Below are 24,900 nucleotides of genomic sequence, written 5' to 3' on the forward strand. Positions count from 1 at the left end.
TGGCAAGCCATTATTTATTATATTTTGCTTTCATCACTGCATGTTTCTTTAGTATTTTTTCTAAATATTTTTATATGGCAACCTTTTATGCTAACATAATGGGAAAATTCAACAAAAATTTCTTTTCATATACTACAAATAGATTTTATTAATGAAACTCATATGCCAAAAGATTACATTTAGTGCTATTTTAATTAAAAATAACTGATATGTTATTCACCATAAACACAGAAGTGGCAGCAGAATATGTCGGTATGGGACGGCAGAATTTTGGAAAGATGAAATTTTTGGAATTTGGGAAGCACCGAGCGGCAAAATAAGGGAGGAGAATTTTTTTTTATGATTTAGGGAAAGCACTGGGGTGCAAAGTTTAGGAATGGTGAAAATTTAGAACTAAGGAAGGCACTTTGTAGCAGCGATCCATAGAGACTGCTTCATGCGGTATTTAGCGCTGGCCCTAGATAAAGCGTTAAGTATATGTGTGAGTTTATTTATTCAGGACTTAAGTTTTAAGCATGTGCAAGAAATAAACGTAGATATAGTAAATAATTCAACTAATACAGTTCAGGCTTAATTCAGTACGCAATAGGAGCAAGACAAAATTTAGTGAAACAACTTAGCTTTCGTCGCCAATCTTGTGTTACACAGCCAATAATGTATCACGGACGCTTTAAGCTAGGCTAAAATTAGCTTTACTGATTCTAAGGCATTTCAGTTAATGTAGCGGACTGCGCTGCTCGCTAATCTTTTAGTTTGATCCAGCTTATTATTTTTTGCAGACTGTTATTATTATAGCAAATTTTATAAAAACTAAGCTTGAACTTTCAATTATGTCAAAAAGAGTTTCCAATTCTGGAGCTGTGAAAGGATCTACAAAGCGAAACCATGTTTTGATATCCATTAAAAAAAAGTAAAATTGCTGCGAAAAATGGATAAAGGCATATCCGTCACGAAATTATGCAAGACGTATGGCATTGGAAAGTCGGCTCTACTCTTATATACACCCTAAGATCACCAGATGTGGCGATATGTGTTCTGCGCTGGTTTTTGGTGCGATGGTTTTGGAGATAATGTTGTTTGTATGGCAACCATTTTGACGTTGAAACTTAACTCTTTTGCCGCAGTGGTTTAATTGCTCATTGGTTCTTGTCATGCATGTTTTGAAATGGCCTATGTTGCAATGATAGACGTGGTGGGAAAATTTCAGTCGCGTATTTTAGATTTTGTGGAAAGTAAATTTAGTATTAAAAGGTACGATGTTGGAGTTGTTAACGAGTCTTTTGTTCATGGGTGTGTCTATGAGGATCGAAGTGAATTTTTGGAATTTCTGTGGGACTTTTAAAACGGAGTCTGAAATGCAGAGCTGCTATGAGAACTCGGACGAAGAAGGGCGTTTCTGATAGTTCTTGTGTGGATTTGCAGTCAAATGCTTGTTGGTAAAGTATGTAGCTGTCAGCAGATTTTAAGATTTGGATCATGGTTTTCGTGTAGTGAGTTAACTTTGGGGGGAGTTTTTATCTTTACTTTCGAATTTTTGAATTGCAGAAAGACATATGATATAGCAAAATCGTGGCACTTTTGTTCACAGACATTGTGTGACTGATGAAATTTTATTACCAAATGTATTATGGTAAGTGCATTTTATTTTACTGTTTTTATTTTGTATAATGTTATGTTCATTGTTTTTTACTATGAATTTCTGTTGTTATTTTTTAATTGTTTGTAATTTTAGTTATTTAAGTTTATTTTGTTGATTTGTGCGCAATGCCTAGATTGTGCAATTCGTAGATTTTTTTTAAAGTTTAAACAGGATGCTGTGTACATGGTATTCTTTGAAATTTATTGTTGTTATGTTAATTTATTAAAGCGAGGTGTGTGTAGTTCGTAGATTCTTTCGCTGCGTAGATTGTGCAATTCGTAGATTTTTTTTAAAGTTAAAACATATTGCTGTGTACACATGGATTCTTGTTAAATATTTTTGGTTAGAAACTTTACGTTTTTGCTATCTAAATTTTTTGTTTTTTTTTCTGATTTTTAGCTTAAATTGTGTGTTCAAAACGCGATTTTTGCATGTGCAAAAACCGCGTTTTTGGAGACATTTTAAGCTTAAAGTTTGAAATGTAGACAAAAAATTTAGATAGTAATATGGCACCATAGAGTTTCTCACCAAATATTTTTGGCGAGAAATTTGTTGCCAAGCGAGGCTGTATATAAGAGTAGTTCCGTAAAGTCAACTGTAAATTTTGATATTGACGACTTTGTTCAAGAACGGCTTGAGATTAGCACTCCGAACAACACGATTAAGCTCACTACTCCTTTAGAAATAAAAGATATCATGAAGCACACCAACTCAAGAAAGGCGCCTGGAAGTGATAAAATAATGAACAGAATGATGAAGAACCTGCCCCACTGTCTTAATTACTCAGCTGACTAGCATCTACAATGCTTGTTTGACACATTCATATTTTCCAACCCCTGGAAGCATGCAAGCATTTTTCTGATCCAAAAACCAGGCAAGCCTCCTGATGAACCGGCCAGTTACAGACCAGTTAGCTTCCGACTGGGAAAGATTCTTGAAAGAATCATTTACAATAGAATTAAGAATATATTGGAGCAGCTTTGCATAACAAAAACAGTGCAGCTATCCTCATGCTAGATGTGGCAAAAGCATTTGACCGTTTCTGGCACAGAGGACTTATTTTTAAGCTCATCAATTTGAATTTTCCTTCGGAAATTATTCTCATTCTCAGCTCATTTTTGAACTCCCGAATTTTTTCAGTGTGGCAAGGAGATTCCAGTTCAAACCCACATCAAATTTATGCTGGAGTCCCACAAGGAGGTATCCTTGGATCAATATTTTATATTTTGTACGTAAATGACTTCCCAAAATTCAGACAAGACCCTAATATTATGTTAGCATGCTACGTGGATGACACCGCCATCATCGCAAAGTCCAGACGACCAAATCATGCATTGGAAAAGATTCAGCAGATTATTCCTGATGTTGAAGTATGGTGTCAACAATGGAAAATTAAGATCAACCCGGAGAAGTCAAAAGTTTTAGTCATCAGAAAATTCAAGACCACAGACCTCCCTCACCTGCAATGTTACGCTCTTCAGGAAAACAGTCCCTACTGTAAATACAGCAAAATACCTAGGAGTCATATTAAATTGATCGTTTACCTGAAATGCACACATAAACAGTGTGTGTGGCAAAGCGTACGGCATTGTGGAAAAGCTTTACCTACTACTTGCTAAGGACTCTGGATTAAACCTTGCATTCAAAAGAAGGCTTTACACTGCAATTGTCAGGCTTGTTATCACATATGCCTCCCTGGCCTGGGCAAGTGCTAAGGCAAGTGAAATTCACCGGCTGCAAGTTTTGCAAAGTAAAGTCATGAGAACCATCACAAATGCCCTATACTATATTAGAAATGAAGATTTACATCACACCCTTCATATTGATTTTATCAAAGACTACTTATCCAAGATAAATGGAAACTTTTTCAGGAAAGCAAAGACCAACAGTACAGCTAACTTTGATTATATTCTGAGCTATGAAATTATCCTTGTGCTGCACACTTAATTAGGCTAGCCAATAATTAATTGTTACTGGTCAGTACTCTGTGCTTACACTCTGTGTGCATTTTTCCGCATCAACTCTTCTGACAAGGATTCCAACTAGATTTCGACCAATCATAGTGAAACCCCAGCAGGCTACGAGCATCTTACGGACTTTTAGGAGAAACTACTTGTTCTTGTTTGGACGAGTGTTGCAAATAGCTCGCGTCAGCTCCTGAGCCCAGGCGAAAATTGCACCGTATTCCCTTTTTTCCCTGTTATTTTTCTCCTCAGAGGAAACTCAATCAGGAATTTTCTAATACCAGGCTCCACGTGGAACTCTTTGCATGACTGGGAAGTATTGCTCCAGCAATAGAAACCCAGTACAATACAGTATATCGCAGTAACTGTAAATGACATAAGAAAAAAGAAAAAGGAACTTTTTGAATTTTTTGTGGAAGCAACCTAAACAACTTACATTGAAAGAACTGTTTAATAAAGTAAAATAAATATTAAGCTTATTTTGTAAATTTTGATACCCTTTAGATCATAATTGTTCTTTTTTTCATAAATTACGATTTCATATTTTTAATTGTATAATTTCTGCATGCCATCTTACCAGATTTAAATTGATCATCTAATATCCGGAAAAATTCCAAATCCGGAATTGCCGAAGTCCCGACGAGTCCGAATTTCGGACTTTGTACTGTACTCTGTATAAAATGTCCAGTTAAAATATCATCTGTTTAAGAAGTATTGTTATGCTATAAAATAAGTGCTGTAGTGAATTGTGTTGCCATGAATGATTTTATTATGATGCGCGACACAAATCTTCTCCATGCTGGTAAAGCACATCTATTATCTTGCAGATTTTCTTATTAAAGGATGTTTCTTAATTAAATATCTTCTGAATGCTTTCTGATTGTGGTTTGAAAACTTTATGTGCATCCCTTCTGTTATTTGATAGTTTGTTAAATAGTCCTGCGGGGTACCTGGCTTGCCACATACACAGTGGTCAGTGTTTGAAATCCCAAATCTACAAAAATATGTTGGGAAGGGTCCATGTCACCAACAAAGAGTGTTAATTGTAGAGATGGCAACCTGGCAATCATTTTTTTTTAAATTATTTTTTGCTTTCATTATCACATAACTATCAATTTATGGCAGCCTAAAAAATAACTCATACAGAGATATCTAAAACAATTTTTTTGAAAATATTCATAATTGAATGCTAAACAGCTTTTTTGGGGGAGGGGGACATTTGGCAGTAATTACAGTCTTCAGCCATTTGTGATGTGAAGCATTCAGTGTGTTGAAGATGAAAAGTTTAACAAAAATTTCTTTCCATTTGAAAAAAAAAATGTAAATGGTATTCACAGGCCAAAAGATTACATTTAGTGATGTTTTAATTCAGAATAACTGAACTAAGTATCAAGTAAAGAACTAAACTAGTATAATTCTACCTTAAATTTCATAGCACACGTAACAGAAACAATATAAATTTAGTGGAATAGTATGCCTTTAGCTGCCAAGCTCATCATACACCAATAGTGTATAGCAGATGCTAGCTAAGCTATGTTAAAATGGGACACTAAGTTTTGATTTCCTTAGGATCGTAAATGCTTAATTGTTACATAAACAGCTATTTCGTATTTTTAATTTTATAATTTATAAATGTCATTTTATTAGGTTGACACTGATCTAAAATTTGTAAACGTTTGAAATTCTGTTTTCTCAAGTCCTGGTGAGTTCGAATTACAGACTTTGTACTGTACTAATTTTATTAATTAATAATCTTGTAAATATGATATACAGTCAAAAGTCGTTAATTCGGACACCGATAATCCGGAATGATCTATAATCCGCACCTCAAAGCTAGAAAATTTCTGCGCATGCGTCGCGTTTACACGTGCGCGTAAGACCTTTACGGCTGCGAATATGCATGTGCGCATGCACATAATACGTTTACGCATGCACGTTTAATGTATAACGGACGGTATAGGCTAAGCTAAAATTATCTAATTCAGCTAGTGTTGCAGATTGCGTTGTTCCTTAATTTTCGAATTGGATCTGGCTTATTATTTTTTGCAGCCCGTTAGAGCAATTTTATAAAAGTAAGCTTGAACTTTTGATTATGTCAAATAGAATTTCCGATATATATTTACTAATATGTAAAGGATCTACAAAGCGAAAGTATGTTTCGAAGTCCATTAAACAAAAAGTGGAATTGCTGGAAAAAATGGATAAAGGCATATCCTTTGTTTCTTAACCATTCCGAAATCTGTTTATCAATTTCACGCTGCTCTGCGGGGGGGGGGGACATCGCCACACGCAATGAACTGGAAGTTGATCTATTAGCACTATCCTTATCTTCAGGGCAGATGTTTTTATTTTATTCAGCTTATAATTTTTTACTAAATGTAGTATTTCATCTCGATGTATTCTGTCTTTGATATGATTTAAATCAAATTCCTCGTCATTATAAATATCAAGAGTACACATTAAATAGTTTTCTGGTTGCAATTTTCTAATTTTGACTATGCGTAATGTATGCTGTACGCATGCGCACGTTGAAAGAAATGTTTAATAAAGTAAACAAATAAATATTAAGCTTTTTTTTTTTGTAAATTTTGATACCCTTTAGATCATAATTGTTCTTTATTTCATAAATTATGGTTTCATATTTTTAATTTTGTAATTTCTGCATGCCATCTTACCAGATTTAAACTGATGATCTATAATCCGGAATCGCCAAAGTCCCGACGAGTCCGGATTAACGACTTTTGACTGTATTTTCCTTTTTATTACTCCTTTGTTATTCTAGAAAATGTGACAAATATTTATGTTTAGCCAATTTTATATATTTTCTTATTATATTTTCAGGAATTAACTACAGAGGCACATCTGGGTAAGGATATTGCAATATCATTACCAGAAAAATCTGAAGCTCAAGCTCATTCAGCTGATGAATCTAGTTTACGTTTAGACACTGATAACACGTTATCTGATGGAGATGTGAGTGATTGATTCATAATTAATACATATTCTTACATTTATTAACTCTGAATTTCCATAAACAAACAGTGATATATCTGCATAAGCACAGTATTGTAAACAAGTTTTTGTAATGTGAATTTTTTTTTATATAAGATGGAGATAATAAAAGAAATATGAAAGTGCTGAAATCTGAAATTTTTAATTTACTTTATTTCAGTTAGTTTTTAATTCATTTGATTTATGACTGTACTACTTTATATATTTATTATTTTTCATTGAAATATTTTTAATAAGCAGTTGAAACATGAAAATGCCTATGCATTTAGAATAAGCTACGACAGCAATACTAGCCAGTATAACTTATAATAAGAAAAGAAAGAAAGTGTATAAATTCAAAAGGAGTTTTAAATGATGTTTTAAAAATTCTTATAATAGTATTTTTTAAACTGTAAAATTAAAGAATTTTAAATGAGGTTTTAAAAAATTGTTTAATCTTGAGTTTGAGGTAGGAGATTTGATCAAATGAGGAGGGGAAAAAAAATAGAAAATAACTTTTTTTTTTAATCCTGTTTGTGAAATGGTACTTAAAAACTTGTATCGCATTGTAAAAGAATCGTAGAATGTGAAAGTGGTTATTTCAATAAATTCAAGTCTCATTTAATTTTACTTTGATACTATTTTAATTACACAAATAAAGCATATATTTTTATCATTGGATAAAATAATATAAAGTTCAGAACCATTTTTGATAAAGGCTCAGTTTCAAATTTGGTTTTGTAATTATATCTTTCTTTCTATTGTGATTGGGAGGAAAGGGGATATGTTTGGAATTGAATTTCAAACTTTTAGTCAGTTGTAGTTAATTTGATGTGAAAAATTTTGAAAACTTTTAATTTTTGTTCAATTCTTTTCATCACAATTAATTTTTTATCCATGTAAAGTTATTTTTGCTAAATAACATTTCTAATACTCTAATATTCGAATGATCATATGGAAAAAAAATTATTTATTATATCAATATTTCATAATTTGTATGTCTGTCAAGTTCACACTGTGTATCACAAAATGTTTGATTTGAAGTGTTATTTTAAAAATTGCTCCTATTTTTGATTTTGTAATTACACTTTTTGTAATAATAGCAGCAAAAAATGCAAGAGAAATGTACTTAATGTATTTACAAAGTTTGTGAACTGACTTCATAGCAAAATGAGATTGGAAGGGGGGAAAAATTATCACCATGTAGCATTTTACATGCATTTCTTTCAATGCCAAGTGTCTTTTACAACATCCATTGAGCTTTTGGATAACTTTGTAGAATTCAGCTGTTTGAAAAGGCTTCCATTTCCCTAATATATACTTTTTGAAATTTTGAAAATGGTTTCAGAAATTAAATGTTAAGGCAAGATTTCATTCCTGGAAGTAGAAATTGACCTGTAGAAATCCTATCTACTGAATAAGGAATCCTGATAAAAAAGTAGTTGACTACTTAAGAAACTTTATTGCTTTTTCGTTCTTTGAATCCATGAGAGCATATAGCAATTCTCTAAAATTAAGCATAAAATACCATTTTAATTTCTTACCATATGCAGACAATACTTTAAAGAAAGTAAGGTAAGGGTGTATGTAATTAGTGAGTGCCATTATATAGTATTTGTCTACTGTGCTCGAATTAGTAGGAAAAATTCAATCTTAAAAGTCAGTAGATGCTCTGTGTACTAAATATATTTAAGATGACCTTAATGTTTGTCTTTTAACCATATGAGCATATTTTAACAAATAGTGTGGAACATTCTGAATACAGATTTCAAGTTAATAGGCGAGTATGATATAAATAATAACAGTAGTAATTGAAAATCAAAATCACTGTCATAAAATTATGGGTCATTCATCATAAAAGATTTGGAACCACTGTATTAAATAATATGCAAGATTTATGAGATTGTGTCAAATAAGTATGTGATTCGATCAAAGTCTCAAATTGGAAGATATATGACTTGCTAAATTTTAATCTTTTGGTTATATATATAGACATGAAAATATTTATTTATTCTTTTATTTATTTGTTTTGGAAATTTTGTATAGGTAAATAATTCAAATGAAGAAGAAGAAGATGATGATGATTGCCAAGAAGATGGTACTGAATCCCTTACTGATTCAAGTCAACCTCAGCCCCCAAAGAGAGTGAAAATTTTTGAAGGAGGTTTCAAATCTAATGAAGACTACACATATGTACGAGGACGTGGCAGAGGGAAGTATGTATGTGAAGAATGCGGCATACGATGCAAAAAGCCCAGCATGTTAAAGAAGCATATACGAACTCATACTGATCTCAGACCTTATAAATGTCGCCATTGCTCATTTGCTTTCAAAACAAAAGGGAATCTTACTAAGCATATGAAATCAAAAGCTCATCACAAGAAATGTACAGAACTTGGTATTGTTCCAGTACCAACTACTACTGATGATTCACAGATTGATGAAGAAGCTTTAGCTAAACAGGTGAGGCCATTTCTTTTTTCCCTCACATATATATATTTGCACCAAATTAATAAATTCAAAAATTAAATATTCAGAAATTAAAATACTTTTTATGCATGTAAGAATGTAACCAATATATTCAAGGAAATTTTTATTTTTAGTAGTTTTAACTTTAAAGGTATAAGCAGGCTAATAAACTGGTGTATTAATGATTACCTTTTTTTTTTTTTTTTTTTTTTTTTAAAGGCACCCATCCCTAGAATAAATCTTAATAACAATAGAATATATTTTAAAATTGATAGCATCAGTGCTTAAATTACTCCGGAGCCCTGTTCCAGTACATCTAAAATTTTAATATATTTTAATCCCAACTGGAGCACTAAATAAGCTCTAGGCAGTGGTATAAATATGGATCTGTGAGGAATGCAGCCACATATGAGCCCAGGATTTTGAGGTGTTTAAATAATCTTAGATGTTTTGGAGAATTAAATTTAGAAGGAAAATAGAAATACGTATTCTATTTTTTCTTCCATAAAAATATATATACAATGATTGTACAGAAGCAAAAGCTGAGTTTTTTAAAGTTATAGGTGTGACAATAAGGAGCCCCAAGAGCTCCTTTAGTTTCACCCCTTAGATTTAACCATTGTTTCCATGCATTTCCAGATAGGCAGCATCAGGAATTGCACAAAAGCAAAGCTGCGCTTGTGTCACAAGCAAAATTGAGCACAAAATAAATTGCTTTCACTGTGCTCATATGCATGATAATTTAGTTTTGAACTCTAAAGAGGGTCCATCTTGTATTAACTGTTTAAGATCAAATTTAGAAACGGTACAACATTTGTCACACTTCTAATTCTTATGCTTGCCCTGTTTTTTTTAAAATGTTACGTTCTCAGTTAAGGGCTATGTCTTAAAATATCAAACTAAATGTTATTGCTATATTATTCATTTGTTTTTCTTTTCTAGTTTTTGAGAATAATTGTATTTCTAGCCAGAATATGTTAATTAGGAGGGCATTTATTTTATAATTAAGATACATTATTGCCTAGATAAGAATCAATTTAGATAGATAAAAATCATTATAAATAGATAATCTTCTTGAATTAAATTTTACTGCTCTGTTTTTCGTATTAACTATGAATAATGAAATTTGATAATTTGTTAATTATTGTTTTATTTTTAAGACTTGAGTATTTATGAAAAATGAATTTAAATAGTGACCACATTTTTCATGTAATTATGATCTAATTGCTTTGAATGGGATTCAATTATGTGGCCGTTCCCAACTAGCTAAGAATAATACAGTCAAAAGTCATTAATTTGGACTTCGTCGGGACTTCGGCGATTCCGGATTATCGATTTATCAATTTTTTCGGATTATAGATCATTAGTTAAAATCTGGTAAGATGGCATGCAGAAATTATAAAATTAAAAATATGAAACCGTAATTTATGAAATAAAGAGCAATTATGATCTAAAGGTTATCAAAATTTACAAAAAAAAAAAAAAAAAAAAAAAGCTTAATATTTATATGTTTACTTTATTAAACATTTCTTTCAATATAAGTTGTTTAAGTTGCTTCATTTTTTGTGCTAATACTTTCTCTTTAATTCTATGAACAGACATAATTGCTTGTTCAGTTACAAAGTTCCACTGTTCAAGTCCTGTAATTGCTGTGTCGAGAATCCTGACTAATTAATTTGTCAATCGAAATTTTTTCGTTTTCAATAACCTCTGTGTCACTTTCTTCACTATCGGAAGCGAATTATAATGACGAGGAATTTGATGTAAATCATATCAAAGACGGAGTATATCGAGATGAAAACTACATTTAGTAAGGAATTAAAAGCGAAATAAAATAAAAACATCTGCCCTGAAGATAAGGATAGTGCTGACAGATCAACTTCCTATTCATTGCAAGCCACGACGTCCCCCCCCTCAGAGCAGCGTGAAATTGATAAACAGATTTCGGAATGGTTAGAGAAACAAAGGATATGCCTTTATCCATTTTTTGCAGCAATTCCACTTTTTGTTTGATGGACATCGAAACATGCTTTCGCTTTGTAGATCCTTTGGCAGCTCCAGAATTGGAAATTTTTTTTGACATAATCGAAAGTTCAAGCTTACTTTTATAAAATTGCTCTAACAGTCTGCAAAAAGTAATAAGCCGTATCCAATTTGAAGATTAAGGAACAACGCAATCTGCAACATTAACTGAAATAGATAATTAGATAATTTTAGCTTAGCTTATACCATTCGTTATACATTAAATGTGCATGCGTAAACGTATTATGAGCATGCGTAAAAGTATTATGCGCATGCGTGGATGCATTATGCGTTGATGAATGCGTGGAAAGTTTGTAGCTTTGCGGTCCGGATTATAGATCATTCCGGATTATGGTTGTCCGGATTAACGACTTTTGACTGTATAAGATTTGGAACAAAATATGAATTCAAGACTTCATGATTTTAAGAGCTTTCTAATAACTTCCAAACTTGTATTATTTTTTTTAATCAATATGGTTAAAGGCAGCAGTTGTAACTGCTTAGCTCTCATATGCAAATTTTGATTATGTAATATATCATTTGTACATATGTCGCACAAACTGCAAAGATGTCATTGATACATATTCTTTAATTTTTGTAGCAACTTACTTTAGCTGATACAAAATAAGCTTCGCTGATCTGGCAGTCCACCTAGTTACAGTGGCTGCTGGTAATACAAGTAGATTTTTATCTCCGCTGATCAGGTATTAATTCTGATTGGTTTCACCTTAGGACGGAAGCCTGGTCGGCAGCAAATGAACGAACAAAACAAATTGCATTTTATTATTTTGATGGCCTTTGATAAGGGCAGTCTAGAAGGACTTTTAAGCTTCTTTCATTTCAGCTACTCCCTTGTTCAGTCTCCCTGCGACCCAATGCTTTCAAGTCATTAAAGGCCATTAGTGATTTTGTACAATTGATAGTTTGACATTCAGGCTCCTTTTGAGAGCAGTTTCTGAGTTTCTGGAGGCAAGCTGTGGCAAAGGCTGAAAAAATAAGATACAAGATATATCCTCACCCTCTGTAGTTCATTAAATGTTCCAATAAGGAGATCCAAGAAATGCTTTTGCGTTATTGCCACATGTCAAATGTTTTCCCGTACAAGAAAAGGAGTTAATTTAGGGTGAAGATTAATAATGCTCCTGAGGACACTGTTGGCTACATATCCATTGCTGCTTTTAAAGTTAGATAATTAAATTATTTACATTCTGTCATATAGTATAATATTGAATACCATTAAAAATAAAAAATATAAATGTATATAGCATTTGATATTGCATTTCTTTCTGCTTAAAATTCTAAGTCGTTCTTTTTAGAGTTTCTTCTTCCCCCCCCCAAGTACCAGAATAGCTGATTAGATAATTTTATGCAGCTTTCCCAGTTACAAGAATAGCTAATTAAGGATATTTTTGTCATGCACTGTAATTCTAATACTTATTTTAATGTATTTAATTTTTAAAAAATTACTTAAGTTCTTTGCCTAATATTTAGCAGTAATTTTTATTGTTATCGATATATTATTGGATATAATAAGATAATTAATAATCGAGGGAAATATATTTTTTTAATTGTTTTATTGTGCTAGTAACGTTAGTTATAGTGACCTCAAGTATCCAACAGCATAAGAACATTATAACATGTGGCCATTACAGCAAAAATCACATTAATAAGCAGTTTGGAGCTTTTTGTACAACTCATTAGAATAGAAAAATCATTATAATGAGTATTGACTAATGTACTAATGCTTCCAACATGCCTATCTTAGAACCAAGATACACAGACATCCTCTTCCAAAATCAGATAAAAGTTAAAAGATTCAACATTCAACTATTTAGATAAACATTATATGTCTTTCTAAAAAAAAAATGAAAGACCTAACAAGATTTTTTTTTTCGAAAATCGAATAATTTATTTATCATAAAATCTAATAGCTTTAGAAGCTTTCCATATCCGGTATAAATGAGAGGAAATAAGCATAGTTCTTTTAGTTTGGGTAATTTTCATGAATATTTAGGGAATTTTATTTAATAATTAATTGTTTACATGTTTACTATTAAGCTGAAATTAAAATTTAGTATTTTTAAATTAATGAAAAATGCTCTGTGAGAGAAGTGTAGGAGAGAGGTCTGTAAATAAAATGGAAACTTTTTATTTCATTTCTTTAAATTGTGGTCTAAACTTTTCCCAGTATTTTTTTGGGGTGAGGGTGAAATTAAATCACTTACCCATATTCTTAAATTTAAAAGCATCTCCAAACAGTCCTTTTCTATATTCTCTATTGGAGTATTCCAAGAATTCCTATTGTAAGATAGTATGTCTTCTAAGAATTTCTAAGTTCCGCTACTTGATTTTGATTATTAAGTCAAAATCAGGTAGCGGAACTATTTTTGAATCCTACATTTTTTTTATTAGTCTGTAATTAATCTTTTTTTAACTTTTTTTTCACCCTTATTTATTTATCTATTATTTTTTTTAATTTTATAAAATTTTAAATAAGATGCATCCTGGGCCTATGGTTATAAGAAGCCATGTAGACTTCATACCATTACAACTGGTATTTTAACCTAGGTTTGTTATCCTAAATGATAAATTGAGGGCATAGGTGCAATTGTGGTTTCTTCCTTAAAGAAGATACATGCAAAATTCTTAGCTTTCAACTCTTAGAAGATATTAACAGTGCATGTTATTAGCAGTGCATTTTCATTTCTTAAAGATTTATCATTAAGATAAATAGCCTTGGTTATATCATTATAAATGTTTTATCTATCAAAAACAATATTGTTTTATGAAAGCTAGTTCTGAAAGTTTTCATTGATTATTTAATTTTTACTATAATGCATTTATTATTAATCTTCTTCTATTCTTTATTTAAATTTATGATGTAGCTTTTGTTTTTATACTTTTTTAAATTTTTGATTACTCAATTATTTGTTGTTTTAACTGTTATTATTTTATTTATACTAATTTTTTATTCATAATTTGTGATTGTCTGTTTTAGGGCTCCTCCAGCACTTCTAATTTTAGAAATTAAGCCTGCCTCTAAATTTTATAGCAAAACCATCATCTAGCTGTATGCCAAGATAAAATGCGCTTTGTTGTTTTGTTATGTAATTATTTTGCAATATTGCTGGAAAATTTATCATTATCATTAATTTAGCCTAATTGGTTAAGATTTGTATTTATTTCTTTATTTTGCATTTAGGACTCTGGTACTACTTCTTTTAGAAATTTAAGCCCTGGATGGCATTATAAAGTAAATTATTAATTATTTTGATGTAATTAATGTTTCCAAATTACCAATTTAAATAGCTGTATTATTATAGAGCTGATTACTAAAAAAACATTTAAGATATTAACATTTGTTGAGTGAAATATATTTCATTTGCATATGATCAATGTCCCCCCCCCCCATTGTATTGTTTATACTGAAATTAAGGAGTATGCCTTAAAATTAATAGCATATTAGATCAAAGAAATATAATATTATACTGAAGGCTTTGAATTTTTAAGTCACTGGTCGAACTGTCATACATTTCTTTATTTATAAGCTATAATTAAAAAAAAAAAAAATGGTGGAGCCATGTTTAAATCTAAATCTTTTTAAATTTTGTTTAGCGTATACAAAGAATTTTACTTATAAACAGCTATTAAGTAGAAAAGGATATTTTTATATGTATTATTTGAAAAATTATCTTAGACTTTATTATTTACTTGCTCGAAGGAGCAGATTGAAAAGAAAAAAACCCAGTTTTCTGATGGCGAGGATGCTGATGATGACGACGATGATGACACCGAGGAAAGTGAAGATGAATGTGAAAGTGATGCAAGTAGCATGATAGTTTCAAATCAGAAATCAAGGTATGTTAGTATGTGCTACATGCATGTCTGGATTTGTATTGTTATAACATATATACTCAAAAATGCAAAAAACAATGTGTTTTACTTATTAATATTTCCAAATTACCAATTTAAAATAGCTGTATTATTATTTTAAATAAATCGAGCTTATTACTAAAAAAACATTTAAGATATAAACATTTTCTGGGAGTTGCAGATCGGAAGGTACTGATATATTTTATGAGCTTAGCCAGTATAGATATTGTATCACTAAAAGATGTGTAGTTAGATTTGTCAACTTTGGGATTGCCATATGTTCCTTTATTCATTTAGATAAGTTAAATATTTTTCTGGCATTTAACTTAGCAGTCACTTCTGGTATTTTTATATGCTTCTTAAAAATTACATCGCTGGCATGTATTTTTTTTTTTTTTTTTTTTTTTAACTCAAAGTAGCTGCTTTGAGTTGATCTTGAAACAGCAAATTATATTACATAAGCAAAATTCAACCTATTATGTTTTTCTTAATTTTAAAACTGAATTTGGTATGATTTACTTACGCATATTTAAATGTAGAACTATATTGCTTCCCCACCCCCATTTTGACATTTTTGTTATTGTTTGTATCTAAGAACCTGTATTGAATATCTTTCTTTTCAAGACTTTTCAAACCTGATGATAACTTGATAGTCATCACATAGTCTCTTGAAATGCTAAAATCTTAATTTGAAATCAATGCCAAATTGAGTCTGAAATTTTACTGAAAATAATGCAGTGCAGTGTTTAAAATCATGTAGCAAATTTATCTAAATTTGTCTGAACTCTGGCCTCATGGAAATGAAAAGGTTAATTAATTCAGTACTTCTTTACACAAAATAATATCAAAGGAGAATTTCTGAATATTCCAGATCTCAATGCTGTATTGTTATAAGAGCAAGTTTCTCAACATTCTGATAACTTAACAAGGTGCTAATTTGTCATTAACCTATAGTATAACACAGTGTGTGATTTTCTATTAGGGCTATTTAGAAATGGAAAATTTTAATGTGTATAGTATTTTCTGCACTAGGAGTGGGCAACAGCAGATATATGTACAAACAAATATTTATCTACATTTTAATAATGTACAAAACTTTTTCTTCATAAAAATTTAATGCATCTATTTTAATTCTTAAATAATTGTTGGGGCAGCACCAGCTTAAAACTTTTAGAGGCCCTAAGCACTGAAAGATTATAGTATCCTGTCATATATTTATGTCTGGTTTTCTTCATTTTTCTCCATTTAGCTACACCTTACATTCCATGGTAAAACTGCCTTTCCCGAATATCTAAGGACCTTTTTTGGTGCCTCCTTTCTTTGATGTCTTAAAGCAAGTGGTTGTGTTGCTTAATGGTTAATCCAGCTCTCTATTAGAATTGTCTTAAAATTAGTCTCTTTGTAGAGGGCTTTTGAAATTCTTAAGTGAATTATAATAAGTATAAAGAATGTAATGGTAGTGTTTTTTTTTTTTTTTTTTTTTTTTTTTTTTTTTTTTTTTTTAAGAATGTTGACCAATGGGCATTCTAAAAAGTCACAATCCCAAGAAAAGCTGTGTGCTGATAATTTTGATGATAACACGAGAGGAAATGAAACGGTTTCACAACAGAGTGTAGAACAAGAAGCTGCTAGAAGTCTGCTTCATTTATCTGCTCTTGGAGAGCCAAGTCAGTGGTCAACTAGCACAGGTAAATTATTTATGTTGCTTTGTTTGTTAAATGCAAATTAAATAACTCTGAAGTATTCTGAATATTTATTGCAATGTGAAAGCACTTTAAAAAATAAATAAAGTAATTACAGGTAAAAAGAAAATAAAACTGAATATAAATTAAAGTAATAAAAAGGGGGGAAAACATAATGAAGTAGTGAACTGTTAATGAGTAGAAATATAAATGAAGTGATTATTTATTTGTACCTTATTTAATGTAATGATAACATTATTTTGCCATCAGGTATAGGTGGATATCTGGTAGTATTATTTTGCCATCTTGTATGGGTGGTTTAAAGATAATCTTTTTGCATGTGATAAAAATAAACATCAAAACATTAGAAATTGAAAAGGATTGAATAGAGATTAAGCAAAGTTAATGGAGGCTTTAAATTTATACTACAGGGGCTGTTTTGTAATCACGTCCAAAGAGAGTATGCATAAAAATTAGGATTAATTTAAAAAAATGTATTATGTACAGAAGTTAGATACATACTGTGTTTTGTTATTTGTTAACAAAACATATTATGTATTGCAACTAATAATAAACAAGCATAAATAATAATAAACTAGCTCTCATAAAATAATTATGTATGTTTATTATTAGTTTACTGATACATTATTTTCTTCTAGGAATTTTTATTTTTTCTCCCTCTTTCGTAATAGTCCAGTGAAACTACACTCGTATGGGTCATGCTAAATTGCAACCATATGCACATTGCTCTGAATTAGGTACAACTAACCAACTATTCACCTAGCGCATTCGCTTGGAATCAAGCCCGCGTCAAACCCTCCAGTATTCTTGAACCAGTCCTCTACTGGTGATGCCGGAAACATGTCAGAAAGTTCACAAAGCATTTTGGCATCTTTTTGATGTAGTTTTGCTAATGAAAATGTAGTGTATTTATTTTAATCAATGAATGATGGCATTTTTTTAATTAAGACAAATTACAGATACATTATTTTAGAAATTTTATTATGGCATGCAAAACAAAGTTTTCAGTAGTAAAAATTGTTTCCCCCTTTGAAATAGAGGGATCTGTGTCTTTTTTTCCTTGAAATCAATAACATTTTATTTAAAACCTCTGCAAATTTAATATTCCTTTATTCTAATTTTAAATGTAACTTATAAATTTAAATATGATTTAAAAATTTATTAGTTTTGAAAGAAAAATATATTAAATTTTGTTTAAAATTTAAAGGACTGTGAATGTAATATGCTTGTAACATGCTTTTCTACTTATATGCAATTCTTTTAAAACTTCTAAGACTTATGTGAAATATTAATCATTATTCAGACTCATATATTAGACTAAGTATTTTATATTCAATGAATATATATTACTTAATTTGTACTTAAAATGAAATATTTCAGTCAGTTATCAAAACACATATTTTGGTGTTTTGCTGTATGTCCATGTAAAGCTATACCCTATGTTTCAGGTGATTTAACTGATGTCACTTCACCTGGGGATACCGAAACTGGATCACTAGTAACCAGACATGAACGGTCACTTTTATCTCCACAGTTTCCACCACAGTCACCAGCCTCGGTGATTTTTTCTACCACTCGGCAAAAAACTGGTACCGATCAGTGGTTATCTACAGAGATGTTAGGGCATAGACCAAGATCATATTCTGCTGATATCCCAATGAGTGGTGGCAAAGACCTCCTAGCAAAGTACAAATTAACTAAAAATGTAGGATCAGATGCAACTGTAAAAACATCTGTTGAAGAATCATCTGAATTTAGTGGCAAAGAACAATATGCCAGGAGATATTCTATTTCTGTAGCTAGGGAAGCTCGTAAACCACAAACATTGCAGCCTCCTGCATGGAGTGGTAGTGCATCTGGATCTCTTAAATGGCCTGATCATGAAACTTCAGATCAGCCGATGGATCTCAGCGTTTCTAGAGATCTTGGTAAATACAAGCCTATATATGGCACTGGCATGACAGGACCATTGCTTAATGTTGTAACTCAAGATGAAGGTGTGCCTGATGCTACACTAACTACTAACTTGGATACCTGTCTTAGTGAACCTTACCAGTTAAAGTCATTGCCTGTTCTTTCACCTCAAGTTCTTATAGAATACGAAACTGGTGCTGATAACAGTAACAGTGAAACTCCATTGCTTCCTCTCACAGATGAACCAGCATCTTTTGGTACTTCTGCATCAAGGTCAATATTTTATCTTCAAGATATTCCTTCTAGTGATGTTGCTACAAGAAAAGATACAGATGCTTCAGAAGATCCACCTAGCCCTGATATATCAGATTACACAGCATGTTCACCTGCATCCCCACCAGCATTAGATGAAAATAGTTATTATTATTCACAAGACAATATGGGACAAGGCTCAGCTGCTTCTGAAGAAGTAACTCCATCTTCACGTTTCCATGCAGAATTTATTGTTCCCAGTTCTTCATCATCAGGCATGGAAGAAGGAAAATGTGTGTGTCGAATTTGCAACAAAATATTTGCCAAGTCCAGCCATCTCAGATTACATGTTAATATTCATTATTTTGAAAGACCATTCCGCTGTGACAATTGTGCGGTGTCATTTCGTACTAAAGGCCACTTGCAAAAGCACAAGCGGTCTGTAAGTCATTATAATAAAGTTAATATGAATTTAACCTTTGGCACGCCAACTGTAGATAATCCGCGACCTTTTAAATGTGCAGAATGTAAGATAGCTTTTCGCATACATGGTCACCTTGCCAAGCATTTACGGTCAAAAATGCATATAATGAAGTTAGAATGCCTAGGTAAACTACCTTTTGGTATGTATGCAGAAATGGAGAGATCAGGTATTAGTTTAAATGAAATTGATACAACGGATTGTAATAATTCTTTAAAAAGCCTTCAGGTTATGGCACAAAAACTTTATCAGAGGGATCCTCGACGAATGCGTTGGCAAAATTCAGAGCAAACTGTTGATGCCGATTGTTCCATTTCTGCCCCACCAGTTATTAATACTCTGATTGATCCTATGATAACAATCAGTGAACCATTAACTGGAACATTTGACCCATCATGCACAGCAATTGGTATCCTACCTACTTTAAGTGGCTCCAAATCTGTGTCTGACGTGGAAGATGTTAAAAGGGAACCCTCTGAAACAGATGCTTTGCAAATGGTATCTGCTTATTCTGATGGAGAGTGTGCCATTTCTCCATTATCCCGTTATGTAATTTCTCAACCTGTATCAGGATCAACTCAGAACTCTGTTAATCGAGTTGAAGCATCTCAAAATGACTCAGCTGTATCTTTGCACCGTTCTGGTACCTGTCACATATGTGGCAGGCTTTTTAAAAGTGCAAAATTCTTACAGGTTCACTTATACAGTGATCATACAACTTGGAACACGACTTCAATGAATGAAGTAACACCATCAAGTAGTTCATCTAGTATAACTGATTCACAAGAACTGATTTGTGATCTCTGTGGACGACAGTTTTCAAATCAAAAAGCGCTTCAACAAGTAAGCAAAATAATTGTAAATTTTAATTTTTCTTTACAGTATTCAGTACTTGTTCACAGTAACTGCATGACCTTAGTGAACATGAATCGTATTATTTCGAGCATAAAATGTTTAGCAGTCGCTCTTAGGATGGCATCAAACATATCACATGAGGCTTATTTTTTCTACCACATAAAATCTGAGAGTTCAAGGTATGATGAAATGTTGCTTGATATTTTGCATTTCCTCAGATGTGCTTTACAGTCTGTACATGCATGCCAGTTTCTGGATCAGTGAAATTGTAAGAACTAAAACAGATTGGTTATATTCATTGGTGAATATAACTCAAAATCGCATGCATGGATGCGTTTCAGTTCTTCTGTCTTTATTTCATTCATGAATGTGGTAACATTGATCAGAAACCCCGGCAAGAGATGTTGCTCTTGTTATAGCCCTCAAATATCTATTGGAGAGGAACATATGAACATGCTTTTGCTTTCTGCACAATGCTGTCACTGCCACCAATTTTTTTCATTTTATACTTCCACCGTTTCAAACAAGCATATCTCTTGTAGATAATTATTTCAAAAATCATTTTGTCTGTCATTCATAACTGATTTTGGCAGAACTTGATTAATCTTAGTTCTTCAAACCTGCAATAAATAAATTGTAAAGCTGTTGTATATGTCATGTGGCTTCCTTGAAGCCGATTTTTTACACACATTCTAGTACTTTTTTCACATGTGCGACTGTTGCACTTCCTATAAATGTGTTATTACTTGAAATTTAACTTCATTGAGTGTCAAAGATTGTAATATCGATTTTCCTTAGTGTGTTGTAATCATGAAAATAGTAGGCAGATTCCGTTTTATTTGGAGGTTATTTCCACAAATTCATAACATTCAAGCATTATGTAAAAGCAGTAAAAACAGAATGCACTGAGCACTGAACTGTGGTTTTAAGAAAAATTTTGCTGAACAATTAGTCATTGGTCACTTCAATTTACAACCAGATTAATTGCTGGTGTGTAGTTAATATGAATGTTTTCAATATTCAAATTATTGTGTGTTGAAGATTTAATATCTCTTTAAAATCACATGAAATAATTTTCGTTAAAAATATCTTAAATAAATTTTAAAAAAGGCATATCTTAAATATAAAAAGAGATAATAATAAATGAGTATGAAATAAATTAGGTTTCATGCACTTCAAGTTTGCTTCTCCAAATTGGCTCTTGTTTAAGTCATACCAAGTGATTAAAAATTCTCATCTCAAAAACACATCAGAAAGTATCCTATCATTGTAGGAGATTATAAGAATTCTGTTGTCTTTCCTTTCTTTGCATCAGTTAGCTATAAAACTGCATGTATTTTACAGAAATTCAGCTTTTGGATCGGTTTCCCCCCTTTTGCCAATAAAATTAGCAGTTCCATACCCCATTCTAGATATAAACTTCTGGGATATATACAGAATTCCTTACGTGTGGTTTAATTTACATTGGTCAAACTAAGAGAGCCTTTAAATTCCACATTAAGGAGTGTGAGGCATATGATAGGAAAAAAGAAATGTATAAATCCTGTGTTGCCAAACACTGTTGATCAGAAAAAATCATATTTTTCATTTTTCTTCGGCCAAGATTATTCAGAAAACATCTTCCATTGGAAACAGTAAGCAGATTTTCTAGAGATGTTTAACATTCCTAAAATCTTTCAGTTTTAGTAAATACAATCTGTTTTAGTTAATCAATTCCAATCTCTCTCTACCCTCAGCCCTTAAGAAAATTATTTCATCAGTAGAAGGTGCCACTAGCTTCACTTCCTTCCTTTCATTCTTATCACCTTATGTTATCACTAGTTTCTCTTTTGTCATTTCCACTTATGAAGCTGAAGAAGTATTTTCTGTATTTATACCTTTGAAACTAGTCCATCAGATTTATGAATATGCTGATTCTTATTGTTTTAACTCCTCATTAATATATTTGTCAGGAATTACTTATTAAAAGAAAAGTATTTGCTGCTGAAAACCCCAGCATCATGATTTTTGAAAGACTGCTGGAGGAAAAAAAACTGTTGAAATGTTTTATGAAATAAAAACATTCTCTTATATATTAAACCAACACGTTAATTAAGCATTTGTAATGTAATAATGTGTAATCAGTATAAATCATATGCTAAATATATGTGTCAGGAATGATAATAAAACCTCAGAATTATATATGCTTTATCATTGGATTTCTTAGAAAATGTACTTAGTATGTAGTAGTAAAGTTGATGAAATATCATTTGTAATAAATACATTCATTAAGTACATAGTGTTAGCAACTGTGTGTCTTTTTTTACAACTAAAAATTGCAGCTTATGTTTCAAATTCACACTCCTTCTATTTTTTATAATCCTGAAGTAAAGCTGAAGATTGCTTTCCTTTAATAGATTGAGTTTCCTACTAAAACAGTATTCAGTGCATATCTCAAGTCTTTTTCATAATACATATCCTGAAACACCATCTTGCAGCGACATTTTCCTCATCTTTGTAATTAAGGCTAAATGAAGCACATCTTCAGTTAACATTGCAATTCATGTCATCTGAGCCAAATTGAGTTAATAATTCTTTTTTAATGGATTTATTCTGTGCTTACAGAGATAAATAGATCAAAGTTGCCTCTGTGGTTTGTTTTGTAAAAAAAGTTTCTACCTCATTGGAGAAATCTGAATTTTATTTTGATTTGGTAAAAGGGCAGATCTTTTGACAGTAAGCAGAATTTGCAACGTAGCTGCATAATTTTTTCTGCATCATTTTCTATTGTATATTTAGTTGAATTAAATGAATATAGAATATCAAACTATTTTTGCATCTCTTTTATTACTTTCAGATTTTAAGTGCTGCTTTTATCATCTGCATGAGCCAATCTCTTATCTCTAAATTTCTCAGATTTAGTGTCTATATTCAAATTGTGTAATTTCTTGTTTCTCAGGTGACTTGTCATCCTTTCTCATTTCATCATGGATCGTTTCATTTGTCAAATAAAGCTTTGATAACATTTAATGTTGTGATAATTTATTGTCACGTGTTTTTAATTGATACACTATTATACAGAGTTTTAAAAGTATCACAAGCTAAAATGGGTTAAAAATGTTGAATAATTTTGATTTCATGTTGAGCAAGAACATTTTATTGCTTTTATAATGTGGAGTATAAATATAAGGCAGCGTCAAAGGTGGAAAAAAGACATTTAGTCAAATAACCTTGTCTGATGCATCAGTAATAAATTTCTAAAATGCTGATTTATTACCATTTTTGATATAGCAGTTGTTTATAACATTTGTATAAACTAAACAATTTTATAGTTTATACATTTTTATAATTTGATTATTATTTATTTTATAATTTGATCATTATTTATTTTTATAATTTGATTCATTAATTTAAAAAAAAATTTTACATCATTTCAAATCTAACCAGAAATTGTCAAATACTTTCTCTGTTTCTCAGTTGTGTATCAACTGACTGAGTATATGAAGCTTTATGAAGTATGTACATCAACATATCTCAATCTGCAGTTGGACAGTCATTGCCTTTTAAGTATTTGATTAAAGAGAGTGAAATCACTTAATTTGTCATCGTAGATAAGGAATATGTCTCTATGAAAATATGGCAGAATGGTGTGTTTAAATTAAACTTAAAAAGAGTAGTAATGAAATGAAGCACATTGTGCAGTGGGATGCTGTCAGTGTTCTGGAGGGAATAAGCTAGTCTTGTAACATTTTATGCATTAATACTGTCAAGTATATATTTGTCTAACATTAAAAAATATTAAAGGAAACATCATTTCACCTTTTCTGAAATTGTGCAGTTTGAGTAGTATCAGATTTTTGTGGCAATAGAAGGAGCTTTGTGTGACCAGTTTGATGCAAGGAAGGACAAGCTGTCTTTTACCTGTTCTCTTAACTAGCTTAAATGCTATTATTTACAATAATAGTTCATAGGAAATTTAATTTTTTCATCATTCTTTTAAGCAAAATTAATTCAACTTGGGCCATAATTTAGTTTATCTTTACAAAAGCATTCTTGTGATGTGTAAAATAATGCAAAGTAAAATATATTGCAGTAGTTTCAAGTTTAAATATGGAGAGGGAAGCAGTACAGAAAGCTAGTCCTCGCATTAGAAATTGTCACAGAACATGTGCAAGCAATCTGTGATGCTGTTTTTTAACAATGTATGCCTCAGCTCTCTGAGTTACAGCCCTTTGGTCTCAGTTACTTGTTCAGCATGTTTTTTGAGGTAATGCATGTTCAAAAGACACAAAAATAATGACAAAAGATAGATCTACTCCATATAATTCTCATTTGTACAAGCATGAAACATGATACCCATTATTTCAAAAGGGAATGATTTATGATTTAAAAATTACTAATGATATGCAAAATAAGATGTAATCAATCTATTTTGCTGACCTTCTGCTAATTTTTAGATGAAATTCTTTTAATTAATTATTTATTTTGTAATACATCCTTCAGATTAAAAAAAATATTAATTCTTTATGGTAAAATTATTTTGATTTATCCAATCCTTATCCAATTTTCATAAATTCATCCAGACATTTTAACCATTACTGTATTCATTAGTTTTCAAATTATATCATTAATCTTCATATTAAAAATACAACAAACACTCATTTGTTGACCACATTTTTAAGATCACCATTTCTGGAGGAAACCAGTGTTTATGTAAGATAAATACATACCAGTACCAAATTTCATCTGTCTGAAATA

General features: G+C 31.2%; 1 protein-coding gene across 2 annotated transcripts in view; it reads left to right on the forward strand.

The window, feature by feature from the left end:
* The window catches only part of shn (zinc finger protein schnurri), a 184,700-nt gene that overhangs the window by 143,280 nt on the left and 16,520 nt on the right, over nt 1-24,900 (forward strand). Inside the window, exons 3-7 of one of the 2 annotated variants that reach the window (XM_035369753.2) lie at nt 6,445-6,576; nt 8,641-9,057; nt 14,807-14,943; nt 16,465-16,646; nt 18,110-20,151. In XM_035369753.2, the coding sequence (XP_035225644.1) occupies nt 6,445-6,576; nt 8,641-9,057; nt 14,807-14,943; nt 16,465-16,646; nt 18,110-20,151 (2,910 nt within the window). The remainder of the gene's footprint in view (nt 1-6,444; nt 6,577-8,640; nt 9,058-14,806; nt 14,944-16,464; nt 16,647-18,109; nt 20,152-24,900) is intronic. The other variant, XM_035369762.2, reaches the window with a different exon arrangement.

The sequence above is a fragment of the Stegodyphus dumicola genome, chromosome 9 (genome assembly GCF_044657685.1).
Source record: "Stegodyphus dumicola isolate Sdum_Otavi_A_Nest chromosome 9, ASM4465768v1".
NCBI lineage: Eukaryota > Metazoa > Arthropoda > Arachnida > Araneae > Eresidae > Stegodyphus > Stegodyphus dumicola.